The sequence below is a fragment of the Panulirus ornatus genome, chromosome 28, assembly GCF_036320965.1.
Source record: "Panulirus ornatus isolate Po-2019 chromosome 28, ASM3632096v1, whole genome shotgun sequence".
NCBI lineage: Eukaryota > Metazoa > Arthropoda > Malacostraca > Decapoda > Palinuridae > Panulirus > Panulirus ornatus.
Window position 1 is genome coordinate 4,877,501 of NC_092251.1, and position 24,679 is coordinate 4,902,179.

The window sequence follows — 24,679 nt, forward strand, 5'->3', positions numbered from 1 at the left end:
GGAGCAACCAATACCCCGGGTTGAGGGGTGGGTGGAAACCTCTGGGAAAACATTATTGGGTGTAGCCTTTATTAGGGCTCAACTGCTCCAGGCTTAACTGTGGGAGACGCAGTCACATTGTGGGCGAGAGATGGAGGCCAGGTAGAGGAGGAGGAGGAAGAGGAGGAGGAGGAGAAGGAGGAGGAGGAGGAGGAGGAGGAGGACGACGACGACGATGAAGAGGGTGATCATAAATCTATGTGCCATTACTCTACGTCAAAGTCATTTTCCCCCACACGTTCGCTGGTGCTCCTGTCCGTCGTCTTCCTCCTTGATGCCGTAGATTTAATATGATATATCTACGTTTACCTTATTTTCAAGTGAAATACTCAAAACTCTGGGCAGTACCTACGCTTGGCCGAGTATCTATGGACGTAAAAGGCATGGTATACAGTAAATACTGGATACCATTGAAGTTATATGGGGCATAAAATCGATGCAACGCAATACCAAACTTTCAGCTTAGCTTCAACAGTGCGCTGTACATGTTTATCCTTCATAACGTTATAGCAAGTTAAGATACACCGACGTGATACGAGTTATATGATCCTTCTGGCTTGTGAGAAATAGCAAACTGACTCGTTTCTGTAAAGGCAGAGATGATAAGGGATGGGAAGGGAGATAACCAACCCCTTGTCTCGTACAATGGCCTTAACCTTGTTAAAGTCTTAATGATTTTATTCTAAGTATTGTCTATTGGTCTCCACCTCTAGTACCACATCATGTCTAGTCTATCTTCAGTCACCACCATAGCTCCATCTCAATCATTGTATTCATCAGCCAATCGCCACCATAACCCAATCACTTTGTACACCACCCAATCATGCCTATACCTCCACCAACATCACTATAGTCGTCGACCAATCACCACCACTATGCTCGCCAACCAATCACCACCATCACTATGCTCGCCAACCAATCACCACCATAACTCCAACACCATCAGTACGAGACGGGGGGGGGGGGGGGTGTAGTTACCATCTCTCTACCATCACATGGTTACAACCATTCCCTCTATAACCCCACCCCCCTCCCGATCCTCTAATCACCACCATTATCCTGACGCCCACCAACAACCCTCCACTCCCCCACTAATCACCAGCAGGAGGCCATATATCAGACTCGTACCAACGAATGATTACGCCTCATCTTTCGCTCCTTCCAACGAGTAATTTTGAAGACATGAATAATTCACCTCCCTCCCTTGTAGCCATGTTATTACTCCCTCCACACGTCTCACTGATGACAGACCAGACACAAATATCAGTTCATAAAGAGATGGAAGGAAAATGTTTTGATTGTGGTGGGAGGGTCTACAGGAGGGACGAGAGGTCACGAAATATCTTTGATGTTTTCTGGAGTGGATTGAAACGGGTGGTAGTGGGTGGGGGGGTGGGGGGTTATCTGGGGCCACTAATCACGTAACAGATGGTTTATTTTACTGAGAGGTTTGTGTGTGAAGGGGAGGGGGGGAGGAGGGGGAAGGAAGGGGTTAGACAGGGAAGGTACAGTTGACGAATGAAAGACAGGGTTAGATCTCACACGATGTACAGTGTGGGTTTTTAGAGAAGTGTGTGTGGGTGGTTTGCTGGGTGCGTGTTTTTGATGCCTTATCTATATAAACCCCCGTCAGACTGGTGAGGGGAGGGAGGGGGTTAATGCAGTGATATATTTTGTTCATTGAGAAAATGTATTGGCTAGGCTTAGCTGAGAAATGCTCAGTGTGTGTATATCGATGGATGACTGGGGGGGTCTCATCTCAAGAGCAGTGAGGCTACGTGAGAAGCAGGTAACATACTACAGCGAGATGGTTACTTCTCGACCAATTTCCTCCATCACTATTTACAAAATGAATCGGATATGTATTGAAGCCGATTGTAAGAACGATCACACATCATCTCTTGGCCAATGCCATAGTGACAACGCATCTTGGGGGTCTGTGGTGATCACGCTCCAAGTGGTCTTGGGTCGCGTCCACTTGAGCAATAGTTACGTGGTGACCCAGGCAGGTAATCAGGGGTCAGTCCGGCAGGTGTCATAAGCATCAAAGAACAACCAATTTGCCTATAAGTCCCACGTGAGGTATGTCCCAGCCCTACCCTGTGTGTCCCATGCCCTGAGTGAGGCGTCCCAGCCCTACCCTGTGTGTCCCACGCCCTGAGTGAGGCGTCTCAGCCCTACCCTGTGTGTCCCACGCCCTGAGTGAGGTGTCCCAGCCCTACTCTGTGTGTCCCATGCCCTGAGTGAGGCGTCCCAGCCCTACCCTGTGTGTCCCACGCCCTGAGTGAGGCGTCTCAGCCCTACCCTGTGTGTCCCACGCCCTGAGTGAGGTGTCCCAGCCCTACTCTGTGTGTCCCATGCCCTGAGTGAGGTGTCCCAGCCGTACTCTGTGTGTCCCATGCCCTGAGAGAGGTGTTCCAGCCCTATTATGTGCATGTATCCCCTTCAGTGTATCCTCAGGCTTGCCCTGGGACGCTGTGAACTGGGTATGCTCAGGTCTCCAGTGTCCTACCTGTGGATGATGCTATTCCTCGTCCTCGTATTGCATACCATATGTCATCCATGGTTCATATTTACCCTAGCGTGTGTACACATAGTGTTCATATCATACCATGTGTATAACCCATAGTCCATATTGTACCTAGTGTGTTATATACAGTTTCATCCTGCATCCCCTGTGTGTCAAAAATGGCTATAGCGCACCCAGTGCGTCAAATATAGCTCACATTGTAGGCCTGTGTACCAAACATGTGTTTCAGGTGTCATACAACTCATGTCACACCTCGTGTGTTAAGCAAGGCTCATATTGCGTCCAACGTGCATGAAAGGAAAACATTGGTCTCCACTCAAATATACAGAGAGAGGAAGAGAAGCGTTTTTACGGTTAGGTTCAGGCGTTTATAACAAACACAGTTCCCAGTGCTGTTCTGAATCAACCGTTACTGATCGTTTTTTGTGGAATAACATTGTCCTGTTGTAGTTATAACTTTCGTGTTTACATTTCGGCATCAACGCTCGTCTCGCTGCTGTTTTATATCTACCATAATTAATCTCGTTTCCATTTATAACTTCACCGTATGGTAAGTGTTTTATTAATCTAGCTCTTGCCAACATTCGTGTATCCACCTCATGCGCCAACCTCGAGGCGCTGCCGACTTAGACAAACATAATATTCCACAGAGAGCGCGCGGGGCACACGACCCCCCCCAAAAAAAAAATGGAAACCCTCTTTTTTCCCCGCCGTAACTCTCGTCTTCTTCTCTCCGACGTCTGGAGGTGCGTTCAAGGTCACATGCATCGAGAGACGGTGCTAATGAGAGAGGTGAGGTAGTGCTCTGAAGCCTTGTGGGGGGGGGTTTTAAAACTCGTATTTCAACCAGTCGAACCTAGCGATGGTGCCGAGAACCACAACTGCAGGTGTATGTTCGGGGAGAGGAGATGACTTCGTATTTTTCTTGTTAATTGTAAGACATTCTGATGACGATAACGCTTGCGTTGGGAGGAGGATTTTAAAAAAGGACGAGTCGTCAGAGAAGGTTGACGGAAATCATTCGTTCAGTGGGATGGAGGGAGATGGGATGAAGAGGATATGTTTTGGTGAGATATCTGTTCCGTTCTGTCGCATGGAAAGATCCTCCACTGTGTGTAGTGTCAGTGATGGGTATTACCCCTTCCTTGTCCTCTCTCTTGACATGAGACAAATGTTCGAGTATATACATATTCTATGTGATTTCCTCCTCCTGAATGTATCTGAAACTGGTAATGAACAAGAAGCCACAAATCAATTCCATAAACCTGACTTTATAACATTTACGGAAGATGTGGTGCCTAACACTGGGAGACCTGGGACACACACACACACACACACACACACACACACACACACACACACACACTAGCACACTGATACACTGAACGACCAAAACTCTCCATTAACTGTGGCGCTACTTGCATCATTCCCAACGACCTTTCCGATCAGTAGTAACTCAGCCGTGAACTCGAAGTCAAAAGACGTCCGGACGACCGAACGGGTCACCGCGAAGCCTCTGGTGTGTCTTCGAGATGTGATGCCGGTTCCTTGAGACAAAGGTGAAAGAAAATCAGTGCAATGAATAGGCCACCAAAAAGGCATTCATAACCTCCATCGTGAAAAATACTAGAAGCGACCACCAAGACACAGACATGACCTCCCACATCATAGAGAAAATAGATAACATGGGTGAATGAAGGCTCAAGTCACACATCGGCACAGAGGACATCAGATGTACTAGAAAAATGGAGAAAATCTACAGCAGACACCAAAAGGAATACAGCATCAGCTGCAGCAAGATACAGGAGGAACACAGCAGCAGCAGCAGCAGCAGCAGTAGGAAACAAGTGGGACACTGCAGCAGGACAGTAACCACAGCTGCAGGTCAGACGGCCTGCCTCAGGCCGGGGAGGAGAGAGAGAGAGAGAGGGAGGGAGGGACGCTGGCAGACACATTACCAGGGAGATAACGTCTCCTATATTCCCCGCACCACGAGTGTGTGGTGGTCTCCTACAGCCTCGCTCCCTCACTCCTTTAAAAAAAAAAAGAACCTCAAGATCTTTTACCTCCTATTGCAAGACAAGAGTCGCCCGGATTACCCCCAAAACAGCTTGTCTCGCTCCTCACATATCTGGAGGGATGGCGGAGGAAAACTGAGATAAGTAATGTCTTCTTCTGTGAATATTCCAGCTGTGTGATGCTCGCCGTCGTTCCAGCACCATCCACATCCGCAATATGATCGCAGATCCTTCAGCAGCGACAGCATCATGAGCTCCAGTGTCTTAAAAACATCACCACGGTCTTCCCCCGCTCCAGGCTCTATCATCCGTGCCATCACGCTCGCGACATCATTGGAGGAGCACCATTCCCCCCTCACTAAAACAATGGACGGGCGTCGTCGTCAGCACCATCACTGTCACTCCCGCAGCTATTACCACCACGGCCGCCATCAGCATCACTGTCGGCGCGGGCTGTCGGCAGCCAAAGGCGTCCGTGGCAAGGCGAGGACCTGATGTGAGTCGAACATCAACAAAAACACCCTCAGGAGCGGCGGTGGACTTGTGCAGGTCAACGTTCCTTCTCGCACCTCCGGGAGCCACGAAGTCTCCTCCTCACCCTGGGGAGCCACGAAGTCTCCTCCTCAACCTGGGGAGCCACGAAGTCTCCTCCTCAACCTGGGGAGCCACGAAGTCTCCTCCTCACCCTGGGGAGCCACGAAGTCTCCTCCTCACCCTGGGGAGCCACGGAGTCTCCTCCTCACCCTGGGGAGCCACGAAGTCTCCTCCTCACCCTGGGGAGCCACGAAGTCTCCTCCTCACCGTGAACAGTATAGAGATGCATTCACTTCAATAAGCCAAGTCTGAAGTTCACCAGCCGCTCTTGAATGTTTCCCCAGAACGGCTAAAGTACATAGGCCAACAGGAATTCCACGAATCCCCACTTTCCTCTTATCTCTTAAACTCGTCCGCTCCCTCTTCCTAAGGACGGGTATGCACGGATACCTCACTCACTGTTGCGCTTTCACTCCCTCTATAAATTTACAAGTAGGGCCGCGGCCACCACCTCCCTCAGAGAGTGGGGCTCACCAGACACATTTCACTCAGCTTCTCCCTCGGGTGAAAGGCAATGCAAGGAACATAAAACTTGAGGGAGTAATCATGGTAACAATCCTTGCAGTTACCTTAAGATAGAGTGACTACTGAGTACACGTTAAGAAGTTTAAGAGCCATTGACACCAGCAGGTTTCTCAAGTACACTCAGGTAACTATCGTAAGTGTACTCAGTTAACTATCTCAGGTAACTATGGTAGCTAGCATAAGCACACTCAGGTGTATGTATAAGAAAGTACATCAATAAAGTGCAAATTCCTACGTTGTTCGTGTTAAGGTTTTAACGTGTGTCAACACCATTGCAAATGTATACATGTTAGGAGGAATTCAGCCAACACGCACCTTTGGACGAACCACCTGACGAAGAGACGAGCCAGTACCACCACTTCTTCTTCGTCACCACCTTCGCCAATACCACAGCTATACCACCACCGCCACCACCATCACCACCATCATCATCATCGGTACCTTCACCATCACATCTATCTCCACCACCAGGCACTTACTCCCATCACCATCCGTGCCCATCATCCCCACGACAACTCCAGCATCATCACCATCACAAACACCACCTGTACCGTCGACATCACCATTCACAACCACCATTCACAACCACCATTCACACCATTCACAACCACCGTATCTGAGTTGGCTTATTCAGCAAGCCCTTATGAGTAATAATTCCTGACATACACACACACACACACACACACACACACACACACACACACACACGTACTAATCCTTACAACCAGCAGTTCATGTGACACGCCATTCCTTATCACAACCATAAACCAGAGTTAAGAGAAGAGCAAGAGAGTTCACTAGTACCATGTATTACAATCTTCGGTGTTTTGCCCTCGGCAATTTCCTCTGTGGAGCCATGCAAGTCTCGACCATTCGTTCCCTCGAGTTTACTGTTCTGATAAGTCTTTGGGCGGGCGAGGAGGGCCGCTCACAAGAACACTTTTACCCTCCTTCGGTTGAAAGTGTTCGCGTTCTTTCTGCATTGAGTGGTATGCTACAACAGATGGCTTTTAATACAGAAAGAAAAAAAAATTACTTCAGACACGAAACTTTCTTTTTGCCTACTGGATGTTAATAATGTGTTCTTATGGGATTATGATATTGTTCCGGGTGATCTGAAAATAAGAGAGATATCTCTTATCTTTACGCGTCTCCAGTGCTGGTCCAACATGGAGTGGTCCACTGTTTATACTATCTCTCTCCCACAAGAATTACATTAAGTGACTATCTTGAGGATCTATACACGGCTCTGAATTCCTTTCGTCTTTTAACAATGTTATGCACTTCCAGTTACATTAAATTTTTCCACGAATTCTCCCTAGACGATAAGATTACTTCTGGTCCAAGAAATAAGGATGAGTTAGCCAGCAAACACGTCTCATGTCTTTCCCTGATAATGAAACTGTTATAGTCACTGGCTCCTCCTAGGGATAAGGGAGAGAAAATGCTATTCACAAATCTCCGGCATATCGTAAAAGGTGGGGGTGAAGGGGGGGTCGAGGTCTGGAAATCCACCCTTCCTGTATTATCGCTCTCTCACCGTTGCAAGTCCTGCAACCAGCTTGGAATGAAAAGTTAAAGATATATATGAGTGTGAACGTTCAGTTTCTGGTTTAATGATCACAGCAATATACACTTAAATGCATTTGTGATGCATTCATTGGAGTCAGAAATGGAATCATACTGATATATAGAAAGATGAATATAATAGATACATGGAAATATAGATAGATAGAAGGATAGATAAATAGATAGACATATAAGCATATAGTTATATATATATATATATATATATATATATATATATATATATATATATATATATATATATATATATATATATATATATATATATAAATATATATATATATATATATATATATATATATATATATATATATATATATATATATATATATATATATATATATATAAAGAGGATTTTAATCCTATTGCTAACTCATATCAACTTGCCTCTCATCACTTCCCTCTTTACCTCTTCCTCTTTCCCGTCTTTATCGCCCTTATCTCCTCTTCCTTCTTTAGCGAGTCAGGTGTCATCCAGTACCCTCCCCCCGTGCCCCACTTGGCCCACCTCCTACGTTCCTTAACGAGGTGTTTCAGTCCTTCCCAAACAATGCAATGAACTCCAATGAGACCTTCACGTCCCCTGAGAGAGAGAAGGTCCTGGCTATCGCACCACGATTTGCATTTTCTTCCTTTACATGATGTGTCATCATCTACATCAGGGCCTTTCTTTACCATCCAGTTATTCCAGAGTCTATTGGTTAGTCTTATTCTTTGCTTTCTTACATTTGTCAATCGATTTCTTTTTCACTCTTATTTACATTCTTCTCCATTATCATATCTTTGGTCACATCTCCCTATTCTCTTTTATTTGCTTATTCACTGGGCCTTTAATTACTCTCATCTTCACTCAATGTCTTTATCACTCACGTCCTCTCTCTCTCTCTCTCTCTCTCTCTCTCTCTCTCTCTCTCTCTCTCTCTCTCTCTCTCTCTCTCTCTCCCTCCTGGACCACCACGACCACCTGATCATGATTCCTCCCGCAAGACAGCGAACCTCATATTTCTTCTTCCCTTTTCTCTCTCTCTCTCTCTCTCTCTCTCTCTCTCTCTCTCTCTCTCTATCTCTCTCTCTCTCTCTCTCTCTCTCTCTCTCTCTCTCTCTCTCTCTCTCTCACTCTTATCATATTCTATTCAGCCACATCAGAAGGCCTTCTTCCCTCCCTCCCCACACACACACACCCGATCGATGAGCGCTGGATGATATTCAAGGGATTGTCAGAGGGGGTGTGACGCAAGGGGGGGAGGGAGGGGAGAGGGGAGGATATTCCTTTTTGATCCCTCTGCCTTGCCTGCCCATATCTTTAAAGACAAAGGAGTGCACAGGGAGGAAAATATCGATGATGTGGTTTACTTTCGTCAGGTTATGTGTCTTATATATATATATATAAATATATATATCGGCCTCACCTGAGACACTAGGACACCACATGATATGTCCTGATATCTTGTTGTATTTGTGCATGTGTGTGTGTGTGTGTGTATTATATACATGCGTTATTCAAGGCGAGGCAGGCGACCACCACACTCTATAATATCTTCTCTATAGAAACGTCAAAACCATGAGTCTACCACATCGCCATGTGCTCTCACTGTCTTTAACCCATGTCACCAGTTCCGCCACTCCCGCCTCGTCTCCATTAACCTTTAACATCCTCAGGTTTATACCACTAAATGTGCCACATCCGCTGAAAAGGACTGAGATGCCCCGGCCTCTCCATCTTACACTGCCTCTTGGCATCTATGATAATCCACAGTCTCGCGCTGGTGCAAGCAATCCAGAATAGACTAACACAATGCAGATAATACCTACATCTAATGCTTCCATCCCCAGCTGTTTCCAGACATCTGTGTTTACCAAACAGCTGGAAATCCTCCCTCACTCTCCCACTATGTATCATGGAACCAGAACTCGCCCATTCTGTTTACCTCCTGATTAACATCAGCAATGTGGGCCGTCAGCATAATGGCAGCCGGCTGACTAGGGTGGACTATAAGCATTGTAAAGTTTGAAATCATGGTATCCACTATTAGCACGGGCTAGGACCATAGTGTCAGTAAATGGGATGGACAGATAACAGAAACCTGGTGAGTCTATGAATAGATTATCTGTACGAGAACACGAGTGGGATCCAATGCTCCTAAACTATGTACAATGAGAGAGTGAGGAAAGCAGGAGTGGAGAAAGAGCATAGTTTGGATTGTCAGCATTATACGAGTAGACATATCATGCAGCATACTGTGGGGATAAGCAGTATATTGTGGGAATAAGCAGCATACTGTGGGATACGCAGCATACTGTGGGGATAAGCAGTATATTGTGGGAATAAGCAGCATACTGTGGGATAAGCAGCATAGTCTTCGCTGGGATCATACTATAGCAGTATGCTGCGGTAGTATACAGTGGCATAAGTATAACAGCATAATACAGCAGTGTAGTCAGAGTGTTTTAAGCATGTTAGCATAATGCAGCACCCCGACTCTTAATTCATGAAGTGTCAGCATAGGATTGTAACAGAAATCAACATGGAGTCTTAACAGAAATTGAGCTACAGGACTATACAATAATACAACACCCCCTTCGTTAACCAATCAACATGGAGTCTTAACAGAAATTGAGCTACAGGACTATACAATAATACAACACCCCTTTCGTTAGCCAAAATGATACAAGAATCACCCTTTCTTAATAAACCGCCATACATCTAATCATGATAACAAAAATCCACTGAAAAAACATCAAAGTACTTACGTAGTGAGTAATAACTTTATCATTCTAACAAAAACTCATTAAAAAAGAAAAAGCCAACGTACTCACGCTGAGTGTAATAACTTAATAATTCTAACCAAAAAAAACTTTAAAAACCATCAAAGTCTTTACTAGAGAGAATAGTAACTTTTATAATTCTATTCTATAGGATACAAAACTATGAGTTCGGTAATCCTTCAATAGGATTCCTCTTAAAGCAGCAACACAAGGAGGATCCACTCCCTTAAAGCAGCAACACAAGGAGGATCCACTCCCTTAACAGAACACATAAATCACCACACAGACGTTGTTCTCAGACGATGGCGTACCGGGAAATGGTTCCAACTCTGTGGAATGGGTTCCTCTCCCGCCATTGGGCGAGTACCGCGGAGTTAAGTGGCCGAGAGATTTCTGGGAGACGAGAATTAATGAAGGCCAACAAAGGAAGGCAGGGAGGGAGGGAGGGAGGAAAAAAAGAGGGTCCTCAAGAGGGAATTCCAAGCCTTATCCTCTGAATCATCTATCGCTCGAAGGAGAACTTGGAATTCAAGGTTGCCCTCATTTCAGAAAACGGAGGGGACTGAAGACACGATGATTCTACTCTGTAAATTATTATAATTATAACAGAGAGATATTCTTTCTGTCTGTTCTTATATTCTGTCGATTGAAATAAGGGTCACTTCAGTGGGTCAGCTGGACCTGTTTGCAACACGTCTCGTTACGTTGTTCTTATTCCCTTAAGGCTACCATCAAAATAGATTAAACTGGACCAAAAAATTCTAATAAAGTAAAAGAAAGTTTGCGACCAGAACTTTACTTATGTGAGGATGAAACAAGATTAGAATTTCGAAATAACATCACGGCTTTCCCTCCTGTTTTGACTGATATATAGTCAGAGTAAGACTAAATCGAACCATACATAACGCATGTTCAGGTCTGGGTTGACACCTTCCTCGAACTGGATTATTAGTATAGATTCATTGTTCCATCTCACTTAACCATCTTCATGACAAGAGTCTCCAAACAACCCAACCTTAAAATTCTACTCACAACCTAATACTTTTTGTGTGTTTCAACCCCACCAGTTTGTCTCTACCACATGGACGAGGCAGGTTGGTAGGATCCCCCTGCAGTAGCATCTCGCCCATTCTATTCCCTGAGACACATAAAGTACCGGAGCTCGTGTCGCCGTCCTTAAACCCAACAGGAAAATCGATTCAGCGTAGTTCAGCCGAGCGAGACGCGGGCCAAATTAATGAGACTTGTCCCCTTCATATCTTTTCTTACCTTCGTGAGTTTAGTATAAGTCTCCCGCCAATACCGTCATCCAAGCTTACAACTCTATAGCCTGCGTTTATAGCTTTATATATATAAAGTTATTCTATCCATACTTAATCATGGAAATCCTTAAGAGTTTCTTAGATACATCCCTTGAATCTTTTCCTAATATATGATGATTGGAATACACGTAACTCGATAAAATCACAGAGCAGATACTTTCTAGCTCTCCCATGAGATGTGTTCCAAGTTGAACAATACTTTCTCTAAGTTCGTAATGTTATAATACTGTTCTAATAATCAAATCCCACCGTGGGACACCTGGGCTTATTCTCATAATCATAAAACATGATCTGGTCTATCCTCCCACTGTGGGTAAACTGAACTATACATAACAGAGTTAAACCCTTAAGGTTATTCAAACTATCGACATTATTTATAATTCTAACTCCCTCCAGTGTCTGTCTCCTTTAGATATCCTCTCAAGAATTCCTTTAAGGGATTCTGATCAACTCTCCTCCTCCTCCTCTATACCTCCTCCTCAAGCACTATGTCCAAAAAAAAATTTTCCCCTCATTCCATCAAATTCAACTCCTCCTTTCTATTTCCTCTCACTAATCCGTTTACTTCATTGTCTTTTCCCTTCCTCACTCTTTCTCTCTAAGTCTCCCACATCCTACCCATCCTTCCTCTCCTCTTTCCCACACCTCGCTCTCCTCCTGATCCCTCCAGGTGTCACTAGACACAGCTCGCTTCATCCCTTCATTTAGTCAAGGAACCCTCGCTAAGCCACACCACCAGCGCTGTATTATACTGATAAAATGGATTTACTGCATCACCAAGCGAGTCTTATGTACGTTCAGACACACACTGACTAGATTCCCCGCCTTCCTATAATTCATGAGCTCGTTTTAAAAACGCTCGTTTTTATTAAACGCTAATAATTTTACATAATCTCCTTAACTTACTGTCCCAGCGTAGATATTTCTATTCTGGCTATTATTTCTTTTTTTTTTCTCTCTCTCGTTATAAGCGAGTGGTCCTTGTGGCATTATATCTTTATACAGTTATGCATCATATATGATGGAACATAATGTATGCATCAGTGATTCAAAATGTTTTTCAGTATGAGGGAGGCTGGTGTGTGTGTGTGTGTGTGTGTGTGTGCCTGTGTGTTATTTCAGGTCCACATCTCAGCCTACATTAAGCTGATAACTGCATGATCATCTTTCATCTACAGTGTTTACATTGGTGTGTCTATGCCCAGTTAGAGAGAACAGATGTTCATTGAAGGAACAAGTGTCCGTTGTGTCTGCACACTGCTACCATTCCGTCGACTGAACGACTGAAATTGAACGAAGTCTGCTAATATGTTTACTATTCCATGTTTCACATTACTCTTGTGATACATCGACCCACCGAGTGTCGTAGATCTCTTCAGTCATGGCCCTATCTATTTTCCATGATTCTTATCTATTTCTTGTTCATCCCACCAGGTGCCGCCCACATGACCCCTGACGTGGGTGCCCACTGCCCGACCTGCCCCTACTTCCTGCCCACGCCCACAGAGGTCACCACCCCTGAGGGCGTCCCCGCCAACCTCACCTGCGGCGTCAGGCACCTCGGCGACAGAAAGGTCAGACCAGGTCAAGTGTGGAGGGGAAGGAAGAGGAGAGGGAGGAGGAGCAGATTTCTGATGAAGGCAGAGAGCTGGGGGGAATAAGGGAATGAGAGAGAGAGAGAGAGAGAGAGAGAGAGAGAGAGAGAGAGAGAGAGAGAGAGAGAGAGAGAGAGAGAGAGAGAGAGAGAGAGATTTTCCTTGGGAAGGGGAAGACAGATGCGGAAGTTCAACAGGGCACACAGTGGACAAAGGAGGGAGAGGGATTTTCGCCGAGGGGAGACATGGACAGGGAGGAGCAGCAAGGCAGTCCTTGAGGCATGACACGGACCCCCCAGCAATAAACTGTCCCGAGACACTTGACGACGCATCATTAATGGGGAGGAAGAAGCCATAATCCAACAAAGCAGGATGACAGGGAGGCGCACGATTCCCCTGACGAACGGTCAGCGCACGATCCCCTGACGAACGGTCAGCGGACGATTCCCTGGCGAATGGTAAACTGAGGGAAGGTTTCCTGACGAACACTGCGTGACCAGTGGTGGACAGGGAGAGAGCATTTCTTGACGGGAGGCGGACGAGGCGTGCATTTCTTAACGACGACTGAGCATGGGGAAGCATTACTCGAAGAATGCTAGACAAAAATAGCGATTTGAAACGAACATTGTACATGGAAAGTCACTCTTAGAAAGAATCGCTGGATCACAAATGCTGAACAAGGATAACATACTTAAAAGAAACTGTGGACACATGGACAAAAGCATTCTTCTAAATACTTATAAAAAGATGAACACAGAAACGCTGGTAAAAAAGAGAAAGGCAAAAGAAAGCCCCTGAAATGCGTCACAAAGAATTCCCCAAACAACGTAAATAAAAACACACATCACAGCGGAACCATTTGGTCGACAGACTCACCCAAAGGCGTTCGTCTGCGTTCACACAACTTACCACCAACAGGACCCAAAGCAGAGCAGGACTCTCATACCATTTGTCCCCGAAAACAACACTGGATCAAGTCAGTGAAGAACTGGTGATCGGCTACACTCAGGCACTCCCCAAGAAGTGTGGGAAACGAGGCGGACGCCGACTGGGTTCGGTGGCCAGAAGCGTGTCTAGGAGACAAGGGAGAACGAGTCGTGGAGGATGCAAGAAAAGAGAGATAATCCGACAGCCAGGAGATAAAGATTCAGTTAAGAAAGGTTGAGGGAGCCAAGTGGTGGCGAGGGGAAAAGGGTGAGGAAGTGTGTACTGTGAGATGACCAGGGTGGGGAGGCGAGGACACGGCAGAGTGGGTGATGAATGGGGTGATGTGATGACACAGTGTGGTATAAATGGGGTGATGAGGGTGATGACACAGTGGGTGATGAATGGGGTGATGTGATGACACAGAGCGGGATAAATGGGGTGATGAGGAGGATGACACAGTGGGTGATGAATGGGGTGATGTCATGACACAGTATGGGATAAATGGGGAGATGAGGGTGATGACACAGTGGGTGATGAATGGGGTGATGTGATGACACAGTGTGGTATAAATGGGGTGATGAAGGGGATGACACAAGTGGGTGATGAATGGGATGATGAGGTGATGAAACAACAGAATGGGTGATAGATGGGGTGATGAGGTTAGAATCTTCCGAGTTCTATGGATATGATCATTTCTATCTGGGGAATGTTTGAGTATACTATACTATAGACTTGAAATGTATCATGCAGAGCTACAGAGCTTCTTCTTAGGGATGTCCTTAACTTTTTGGGGGGGCTGCTCTTAGCTTTCTGGGGTGTACTTAGCTTTCTCGAGTATCTTTAGCTCCATGGATGTGTGTCTTTGGCTTTCTCGAGTAACCCCAGCTTTCTGAATGTATCCTTTAGCTTCCTGGGGGTGTCACTAGCTTTAGCTTTCATGGAGTGTGCCCTTAGCTTTCTCTACCATAACGTGGAAGAATCCTGCTCTCTTTAGCTTTCTGCTAATCCTTTGTGTAAGCGTTGGGTAGAGGGGGGAGCGGGCCCTGGCGCAAACGTGGTGTTCTTTGTCCACTGGCCTCTTGTGGACTCTGATAAAAGAGAGAGAGAGAGAGAGAGAGAGAGAGAGAGAGAGAGAGAGAGAGAGAGAGAGAGAGAGAGAGAGAGAGAGAGAGAGAGCCGGTCGTCTCAAGAGGGAGGGGCTATAAAGCTCTCACGAACTAATCAAGCGAAATGCACAGTAGAGCTGAGAGAGAGAGAGAGAGAGAGAGAGAGAGAGAGAGAGAGAGAGAGAGAGAGAGAGAGAGAGAGAGAGAGAGAGAGAGAGAGGTGGCAGATGAGGAGAGAGGCAAAAGTGAGGTAGAAAGGGTGGAGAGAGAGAGAGAGAGAGAGAGAGAGAGAGAGAGAGAGAGAGAGAGAGAGAGAGAGAGAGAGAGAGAGAGGGAATGGCTTAAGAGACGAGAGGCATACAGAAGAGGAGAGAGAGAGAGAGAGAAGGAATGGCCCAAGAGATAAGAGATAAGAGACATTCATAATCGAGAAGGGAGTGAGCATTCATAATGAGGGAGGAGCACTTCCGGCCGAGTGAGTGAGGGTGTGGTATGTGTGAGAGACTGAAAAATGTATCTATGGTAGACTGTGGCGCGGGGGGCTCTGGTAACACATTCTGGGTATGAACTTCAAGTGCGATAGGGAAAAAAATATCAGAAAAGAATATTGAAAGTGTAAGAACAGTAAATTCCTCGTGTTGTCATCTGTGAAGGAGATTCATAAGAAGATATAGTAACATATATATACAGCAGACAATGAGGATTACTATAAGACACACTGAAGGTTTTCTTTTCGGTAAAGTAACAAAGGATTGTAAGACTTGGTTGGACTCTTGGATGAACTACTGTAGACGTATTACCTGAGACTGTATATTTGAGTGAGGTGGCCAGAAGTAGAAACAAGTGAAGATCAAAGGTCACGCTAAAGGTCAGAGGGAAAGGACTATACTGAAAGGTCAAGTGACTTTCCTGGGCAATCTTCTTGCGTCTTTGGATGACTGATATCTTGCGTCTTTGCATGACTGATATCTTATGTCTTTGGATGACTGATATCTTGCGTCTTTGGATGACTGATATCTTGTATCTCTGGATATCTTATCTTGCTTCACGACAAAGATAAAGCTCTCATATCCTACACAAGTCAAGGACTTACTTAAGCAGATTCACTTCAGTATTCAAGTTTAATTCCCAAGTGTGACAAAAATGGCATTTCTTAAAACTTAAAGTGGAGTTAGTACTTAAGCAACGCTATACAGACTTAAGTCTTTAGAGAGAGGGATAATGAATTCTTTCATGTCGCAGGGGAAAAGTAAAAATGCCAACGCGTTACACAAGAAGCTGTACTACGCTTAGCTTAGTAACGTCCCTGTAATTAGCACAGGCTTAAGCTGGAAGCGTCAGGATTAGCTCAGTTGGATTTACAAAGAGGAGTTGAGGTGTATAGCGCTTTGGGAGGGGAGGATGAGCAGGGAGAAGATTACGCAAGACTGGGGAGCTGGGGAGAGAAAAGCGTCCGAAGATAACAGAGAGGGGGGGGGGGGGAGGAAAATGGGGAGGTAACGCAAGGGAGGAGGTAAAGGCGTGAAGGTAACACAATGGGGAAAACAGGAGGAAGCAACTGTGGCGAGTATCTCTCTCTCTCTCTCTCTCTCTCTCTCTCTCTCTCTCTCTATATATATATATATATATATATATATATATATATATATATATATATATATATATATATATATAAATATATATATATTCCTATGAGTCCACGGGGAAAATGAAACACGACAAATTCCCAAGTGCACTTTCGTGTAATAATCACATCATCAAAGGAGACAATATATATATATATATATATATATATATATATATATATATATATATATATATATATATATATACATATATGCCAATATGTGGTTAAGAAAATACTGCAGAGGCCTTGTCCTGCGTGAACTTTACACTGTCGAGGAAGGTTTCGAAGTGGATTACTTAATCACAACCGAATTATAATCCTCCTGAAGGAGGCGACGTCACCAGCCTCAGGTAAGAGGATCATGATTCATGGTGAGTCTCCTGCTGATGTAACTTGCTCCCCAGCTTTTAAAGAGGATCACGTAGGCCGCACCCCCCCAAAAGTGGGGGTGTCCTGGTGGTGCAGCCTTCATGACGATCTCTGCCATAGATAAATGGACTTCTTACATTCTATCGTACATTTGACTCCTAACTCAAAGAGGTTATACTTGACTCACGTTAGATGAATAGAGTTTTTTGATGCTTATATCATCATCTGGTTTTATTCCTCGTCCTGGGAAGTTAGGGACGTGGTTGCGATAAGGAGGAATAGGTTGTGGGGAGTCTTACGCATAGGGAGACGTGTGGGTTGTGGGATCGGGGAGGGACGTGTGAGATGTGGGTAGGAGAGGAACGTGTCACTGTGGGCTAGGGAAGGGATTGTTGTGTGGACCGTGGACCAAGCTGTGAGGGGATAGACGAAGACTTCGTGGGCTGTGTATTAAAGTGAGACGTTCGTGTGTTGTGTTGAGGGAAGGAGCATGATGACTGTTGGAGTGTGGGTGACACAAAGGTGTGTGTGGTGAAGGAGAGGGAATCCTGGAGGAGGCCATGTGGGGGAGTAGGAGAAAATGTTGGAGAGGGAGAGACATGTAAGGTGTGTGAGAGAGTGATAAGTATTTTTCTGGGGGAGAATAACCTGGGGGTGAAAATATAGGAAATATCTGAAAAGCTGAGGAAGAAATTATCTTAAAGGTTAAAGGTGAACACGTGTAGGTGAGGAGAGAGGGCGATGCAAGGGTATGTGGGAGAAGGGAGGAAGGGACGAGAGTGAGAGAGGAATAGAGAGGGTGAGAGGAAAAAAATAGGAATGACATAAGAAAGTGCAACAGAAGAGACAGATAAACACACAGAAGACAGGGAGGAGGTGTAGTTAGAGTAGCAGGCAGCACAGAATAAAGAATTACATAGAAACGTAAAAACAAGGAGATAATTCCATCTATACTGACATGATGATAGATAGACAAGAATGAGGAGGAGGTAATGAGTGGAAAACACACATACACACACACACACACACACACACACACACACACACACACACACACACACACACACCAAAGACTCAGATAAAGCCAGAAAGCGAATCTCGATAAATGTACGTAAAATCCTGGTTGTGCAAGAAGATTGGTACAAGGGACAGTAGAGGGAGAGGACGCCAGAGCTGACTGGGTTAGATGGGAGGGGAGTCAATGGGAGGGATTGATGGAAACAGTCAACTCCTGCAGGGTATAAGGACTCGCTGAAGAGAGAGGTGTGGAGAGAAGTAAGAAAAGGAAACTAATGGATGATGAAAAAAAATAAATATGGTAAATGGACAAGAAATGGAAAAAAAGGATAAATAAAGGATAAGGTATTATACAAGAGCATAGAAGAAGGATGTGATGGATTAGGAGGGGAGCAGGACGGTAAAAGATTAGAAAGGACAAACGAAGAGGTAAAGAATGATTGTGATGGAGGAAAGGGAGGCCAGAAACAGACGTTATTGGAAAGAATAGAGGAAGTGAGAAATGAAATAAAGAATAAGTGAGTATGAGAGAAACTGCGTATGAAGAGGTCTAGAACAGATATGCAAATAAGGTGATAAAGAATAACTGGGCGAGAGAGGATGAAGTTATGGGAAGGTGATGCACTGTGTTAAAGACTACAATTATAAAGGTTCTAATAACTTTGACATTGGGGAATGTAGAAATTACTAATAAGGATAACAATGAAAATAAGGAATAGGTGAAATACAGGAGAAAAGAATGAAGGAAGGAGGAGGATAAAGGACATGCAAATGGACGTTAGAATAGATAAAGAGAGAAAGACAGACGAGCGAAGCAGCAACAACAAAAAATAGAATGGGGATGAAAGAGAGAAAACAGAGAAACGAGAGGACGAAAATGAGGACGAAAATGAGGGACGAGGGGAAAGGTAGACGTTAGTGAATGAGAACGCAGAGAATGAGTCCAGAAAATGAGAAGTACTCATGACTCCGCACAGATGTGACCAAGCGACGTACAGAACACAGAAACCGGAGGGAACACCCATTAAGAGCAGGACGGAAGCAGAACGTGAGTAGGTAGGAGGTGGACGCCAGTCTGGGAAATAAAACGAAGGAGGAAGAGGAAGAGGAAGAGGAGGAGGAGGAAGAGGAGGAGGAGGAAGAAGATCATGGATGAATAAATTACCGCGATCTAGGCAGCACACCACCACTGCCAGCGGCCGCAGCGTTGCGACACGACCTCCCTATTCCTCCTCCTCCTCCTCCTCCTACTTATCCCAACCCTCGCCTGACGGAGGAGGAGGAGGAGGAGGAGGCACAGCAGGAGGAGAAGCAGAGACAAGACCGTATCACTGTGATCTATGCAGCCACGATTCCCAGAAGGTGGGGAGGTGAGGGGCCTTGTGCTGGCATACTCGAAGCAACTGTGACCCAAGTTTGTTTTACTCACCCCCCACGCTCAGCCCAGGTCCCTCTCCCCTTAATCAGGAGGCGTCGACGTGTAGGAAAACTTCAGTGGCCTAATTATGTTGTTCTTCGAGGATCCGTAATGAAGACGCGGCTAATGCTGCTCTCCCAATTAAAGGTGGTTGAGGCAGATGGTTTCAAGGTAATGGCGCGATTGTCTGGGTTTACTGGAGCGCAAAATTGTTGTCTTGAATAAAATCGTATGCAGGTATCTGTAGATATTCTTATCCTTAAACTGAGTAATCAGTTATCAATTATGGTTCAACGATTATTAACAGGTAATTAGGATATCTCTCCTAACTGGAGTACAGTTAAGGTGACGAACTTAGCAAGAAATCCTATGATTATTTTGCCGTTTAGATAACCCATTTGTCTGTAGTTGATTGGTTTAAAGTCGTGTACGAGGAATGATTTTTTTTTCTAGTATTTACGGTACGAAATGTATTAGATTAGTCTTCTTTATCAAGGATGTCGTAAATGTAGTTGTTAATAGTACGATGACTCTTATGAAAGTTCGTAAACGCAAATGTAACCTAGATGTGTTTCGTGTATATACACAGGTGTCGTGGATCAGACGCAAGGATCTGCACGTGCTAACGACGGGAGACTTCACGTACACCACAGCCAACAAGTTCCGTGCCCTCCACCTGCCAGGGTCGCCCTACTGGACCCTTCAGGTCGACAACCCCACCGTCAGCGACTCCGGCATATACGAGTGCCAGGTCTCCACCCAACCCAAGATCTTCAACAAGTTCACCCTCACTGTCGTAGGTGGGTTCGAGTTTCTCTCTCTCTCTCTCTCTCTCTCTCTCTCTCTCTCTCTCTCTCTCTCTCTCTCTCTCTCTCTCTCTCTCTCTCTCTCAGAGCGATGTACTGCCAAAGGGATTGGAAGAAGGCTAATATCGTAATATCTATTTGAAAGAAGCTTATTTCTGCTACTGTTTCCGACAAATGCAACACACAACACATGGCTACCCACCACCACTACCACCACTGCTCCTGTAGGAGAGCCCGTTGGGGTGACTCTCTCTCTCTCTCTCTCTCTCTCTCTCTCTCTCTCTCTCTCTCTCTCTCTCTCTCTCTCTCTTTCTCTGCAGATTAAACCGAAATCTCGTAGTGCAATCCCTGCCAGATAGCGTCGCAGCAGAACTATTTAGAAAAATCCGACAACCAAAAAATTCTTGGCATTGGCTGACACAGGGAGAAAAGACAGACCTCATAGGATTTCGGGAATTTGATTCCAGCGTCTCAAATTCTCCTCCTTTTGTGCGCCCGAAATATGACTAACTATCCAATTACGTGTTGCTCCCCTGTCGAATTACGCTTGCCTGTTGTTGCTCAAAACGCAGGAATTGTTTCCTTATTAGCGTTGTCCTGAGGGAGGCATTGCTTCATAGCTGCTTGTGAAACCACTCCGCCTCGCTCGTTTAGGAGAAGGCCACAGTGTTCCTAGCTGTGTAAAGGTATAATTACGTTGTTCACCTGAATAGGAGTTCCTGTTGCCAGTAGGGTATGACTTTATGGTGGGTCTGTGAACGGACCACATCCCGTGTGAATGGAGAGAACTTGGGGGTAAGCGAAGTGTTTTAGATACCTGGGCGTGGACGTGACAGCAAATGGAACCATGGATGCTGAGGTGAGCCATAGGGTGGGTAAGGGGGCGAAAGTTCTGGGAGCAATGAGGAATGTGTGGAAAAGTTTGTGTAGTCTCTCTAGTATATAGAGGACGTCCTCAACCCACAGTTGAATGATAACGTCGGAGATCATGAATATATTTCATCATCATTCATCACTTTAATAATCATTCTGCTCACCAAAGGACCATTCTTTTTCTTCTCTCTCTCTCTCTCTCTCTCTCTCTCTCTCTCTCTCTCTCTCTCTCTCTCTCCCTAGCTTCGCCTGACGACCGGCAAAATAGTTTTCACTGACCAGACTGAATGGTTGCCTTGCTTTAGGTCTATCAGCTTGACCAAAGTCTATCATCTGAACTCGCCTTTTACTACAGTAGTGGTAACGTACATTGCCGTATGTACGCCGCTATTAACATGCCACTGTATTGGGAAGTGACGTGTTTGGGTAATACCTGGTTTTGACTATGAGTCAAACTGGAAATTAGGAGAATTTAGATCCTTAGAGACATAGATTTTTAGAGTGTATATAGTAAAAAAAAAATCCTTTATTCCTCTACTGTTACCTATGAACATCACTATTCACTAAACAAATCCCAGGAACACCTCGTATTCCAAGACACAACACACCATCTCAACGACAAAGAACAATCTCACTCAAGACATTTTGCGTAACCGACTAAACCCAACACACAGTGTACCGCTCGCCCACTCACCTGCGTCTTGCATATTACATTACTCAAGCAAGGCTCGCTTAGACTCGCCTACACCTCGCGCTATCTTAGTGGCGACACTCTCGCCTTAACCACGACGCACTCTACCCAAAGCTGAGATCTTGTATTCAGCTTAAAAGCGACATTAAACAGCTGGGAAGACTTACCAAGGTTAGGTTTTAATATTTTTCATCCCACCACAACCACACAGAGCTATCAGAACTATGTAGTTCAAGCGTACAGTTGCAACCATTAGTTCCGATTTAATTGCCTGTAAAAGGATGAGTTTGCCATAGAAGCGGCTCTATATATGGCAGGTGGTTATGAAGTCTCGACCATGGGTGCTGGGCTATTTTGAGGTGAAATGACAATGACTACGAGTGGGGGAAGGGGGGGTATGTAGGTAGGTAGTAAATGTAACTCGACCTCAAGCCAAATTAATCTGATAACACTCATGCGTCCTCCACAGTAGACCCTTCCTGCAGCGTTCGCCCATGCCTGTTTGTGTTTAGTTCTGGCACTGGCGTCGCCCCAGTGGTTTATAAACGCGAGTGGTTTCGGTGGGTGACAAATGACCACCACTCACAGTGGTCATTTCAAGCTACATCTTATCAGTTAGTACGACCGATGCGCCTACAACCAAGCCAACATACGCGAGGACCTCACAGCCTTACTCCTCCAGACCTTGGTGAAACAATAACAATGGAAATTATTCCCATCGAAGCATTATCTATAGCTCCTGGATGGGGAGTTCTGACACCATTTCTAAAGGACCTTCGTTGTATTAAGACGAAGATGCTCGTGTGAGATGCATGATCTTACATGGTTTGTGGGAGAGACTGTTGATGTCTGGGAATAATGAAATGTCAGGTATATAATAAGTCATTCCTAGACCAATCTAGAACCTAGAATACAGAACATGATTAACCACATTTCGTGGCAGATTAGATCATAATTGACTCTATGCAGCAATTTGATGACTTATGTTCTATGTTTTTGGATGTACTTTGACCGAAGTGTGTATATCTCCTCTACGTCCATCATTACAGTTCACAACACCATGACCACAGTTACCTAGTGGTGCACCAAACCATTTTCTACCACTCACACACACACACACACACACACACACACACACACACACACACAGCTCATAACAACATACCAGTTTTCTCATTAAAATTTTCTGGTGTTTTGACGTAATTAGCATGTAGCAGAATATTTCTTTGACTGAGAGATACCCATCAACATAAAGGTGTTCATTAATGAAAGATACGCATCACCATTAAGAAAACACTCGTTAATGGACATTTACAACACTTTCGTTTAATTGTCCAGGAAATTCATTTACGGGTTGGCTTCCTCGGGCTAAATATCCAGCAAGAAAATATGTTTGTGTCTTTTCCTTGAAACTGGCCTGGAGTCGTCCAGCAAAAGCTTGTGTTATTATCGTTGTGTTGTTGTCCAAAGGCTGCTTTTCTCGACCTCATCTGCACCAGAATGTCCTGTTTGTCTCCTGTGAGACAAAACCTGATTTTTTTTTCTTCTCTCTCTCTCTCTCTCTCTCTCTCTCTCTCTCTCTCTCTCTCTCTCTCTCTCTCTCTCTCTCTCCCTCCATCCTTGCCCGAGCCACCAAAAATAGCCTTCTCCTCCTCCTCAGCGCACACTCTCCGGCGCTCTTAGTTTCCGTTCCTTCTCGCGACTGCATTTTCAGAGGGGAAAATTTTTTTTCCCTCGTCCTTGGCCTCGTTCTTTTACGGTCACCTTCGCCAGCAACAACCCCCCCCCCCCCCCAACGTCCGTCCGTACGTACGTAAGTGCGTGTGCGGGACTGTACAGTCTCCTCAGACTGGAAGAAGCGGAGGAGAAGGAGGAGGATCGTCGACTTTATCCAGTTATTTTCTCTTTTGTCTCCGTGGCATGACGGCATTCTATCAACCCTGGGGTTTCAAATGAGGGATCTGAACCCTTTCTCTGCACCACATCGAAGGTTTGTAATCTCAAGATACGCAAGTCAACACTTCGTGAAGGTGAAGGCGAGTCTGTAGAGAGTACATCAAACTGGATGACAGATTAGGTTCTTTAAGGCATCGGATCATCCAAGTACAACTCGAATCTATGACTTGATATGAGAAAATTGACCTCAGAACCACTCCAGAGGCTCTATAAGGCATCGGATCATCTAAGTACAACTCGAATCTATGACTTGATATGAGAAAAGTGACCTCAGAACCACTCCTAACGTGTCTATCACTCTAAAATCTCAGCTAAATCATTTAACTCAACAGTACGCATTTGGCTGTAAGGACGAGAAGCGAGCATCCTTAATAATCCTAGATGCAGTGTTCTGGCTCACCTAATTACCTTATCTCCTGGCTCAGGTCTGGACTGCCTACGATGCAGTGTCCCCAGTACCAAGACCAGGCCAGAGTTGTTCAAGGTCTCGATAGTAAACACTTAACCTTTCCTCTTGTCGGTGATAACCACCAGTGTGGTTGACGTCTTAGGAGGTCAAAGATAAGGACACTTCATTCCGACGTAGGCTGAAGCAATGGTAAATGCTAATTTACTCGGTTTATCTTCACGGTATTTCCTTTCTATCTTTCTCCTATTTCATATTTGCTTCGTTCCCTCCAACATGTACTTATCACTTATTTTCCTTCTCTTCTTTCCATCCGATTTCATAAAAAACACTCTCCTGGTTTTCTCTGTTTCCCTTCTATGATAAGCTGTATAGAGGTCAAAGATATACAGCTGTTTTCTCTTATATATATTTTCCATGTAGATCTAAGCATAATTTAAGCCTGTATGACCCATATACTGGTATATATACATCTAGTGCTCTCCTGTCATGCCATGCCAGCGCCACC

The 24,679-nt window shown here is 45.0% G+C and overlaps 1 protein-coding gene across 3 annotated transcripts in view; it reads left to right on the forward strand.

The window, feature by feature from the left end:
- The window catches only part of LOC139757698 (protein amalgam-like), a 110,027-nt gene that overhangs the window by 80,233 nt on the left and 5,115 nt on the right, over positions 1-24,679 (forward strand). For all 3 annotated transcript variants that reach the window (XM_071678446.1, XM_071678445.1, XM_071678447.1), the window contains exons 3-4: positions 12,816-12,955; positions 20,029-20,239. In XM_071678446.1, the coding sequence (XP_071534547.1) occupies positions 12,816-12,955; positions 20,029-20,239 (351 nt within the window). The remainder of the gene's footprint in view (positions 1-12,815; positions 12,956-20,028; positions 20,240-24,679) is intronic.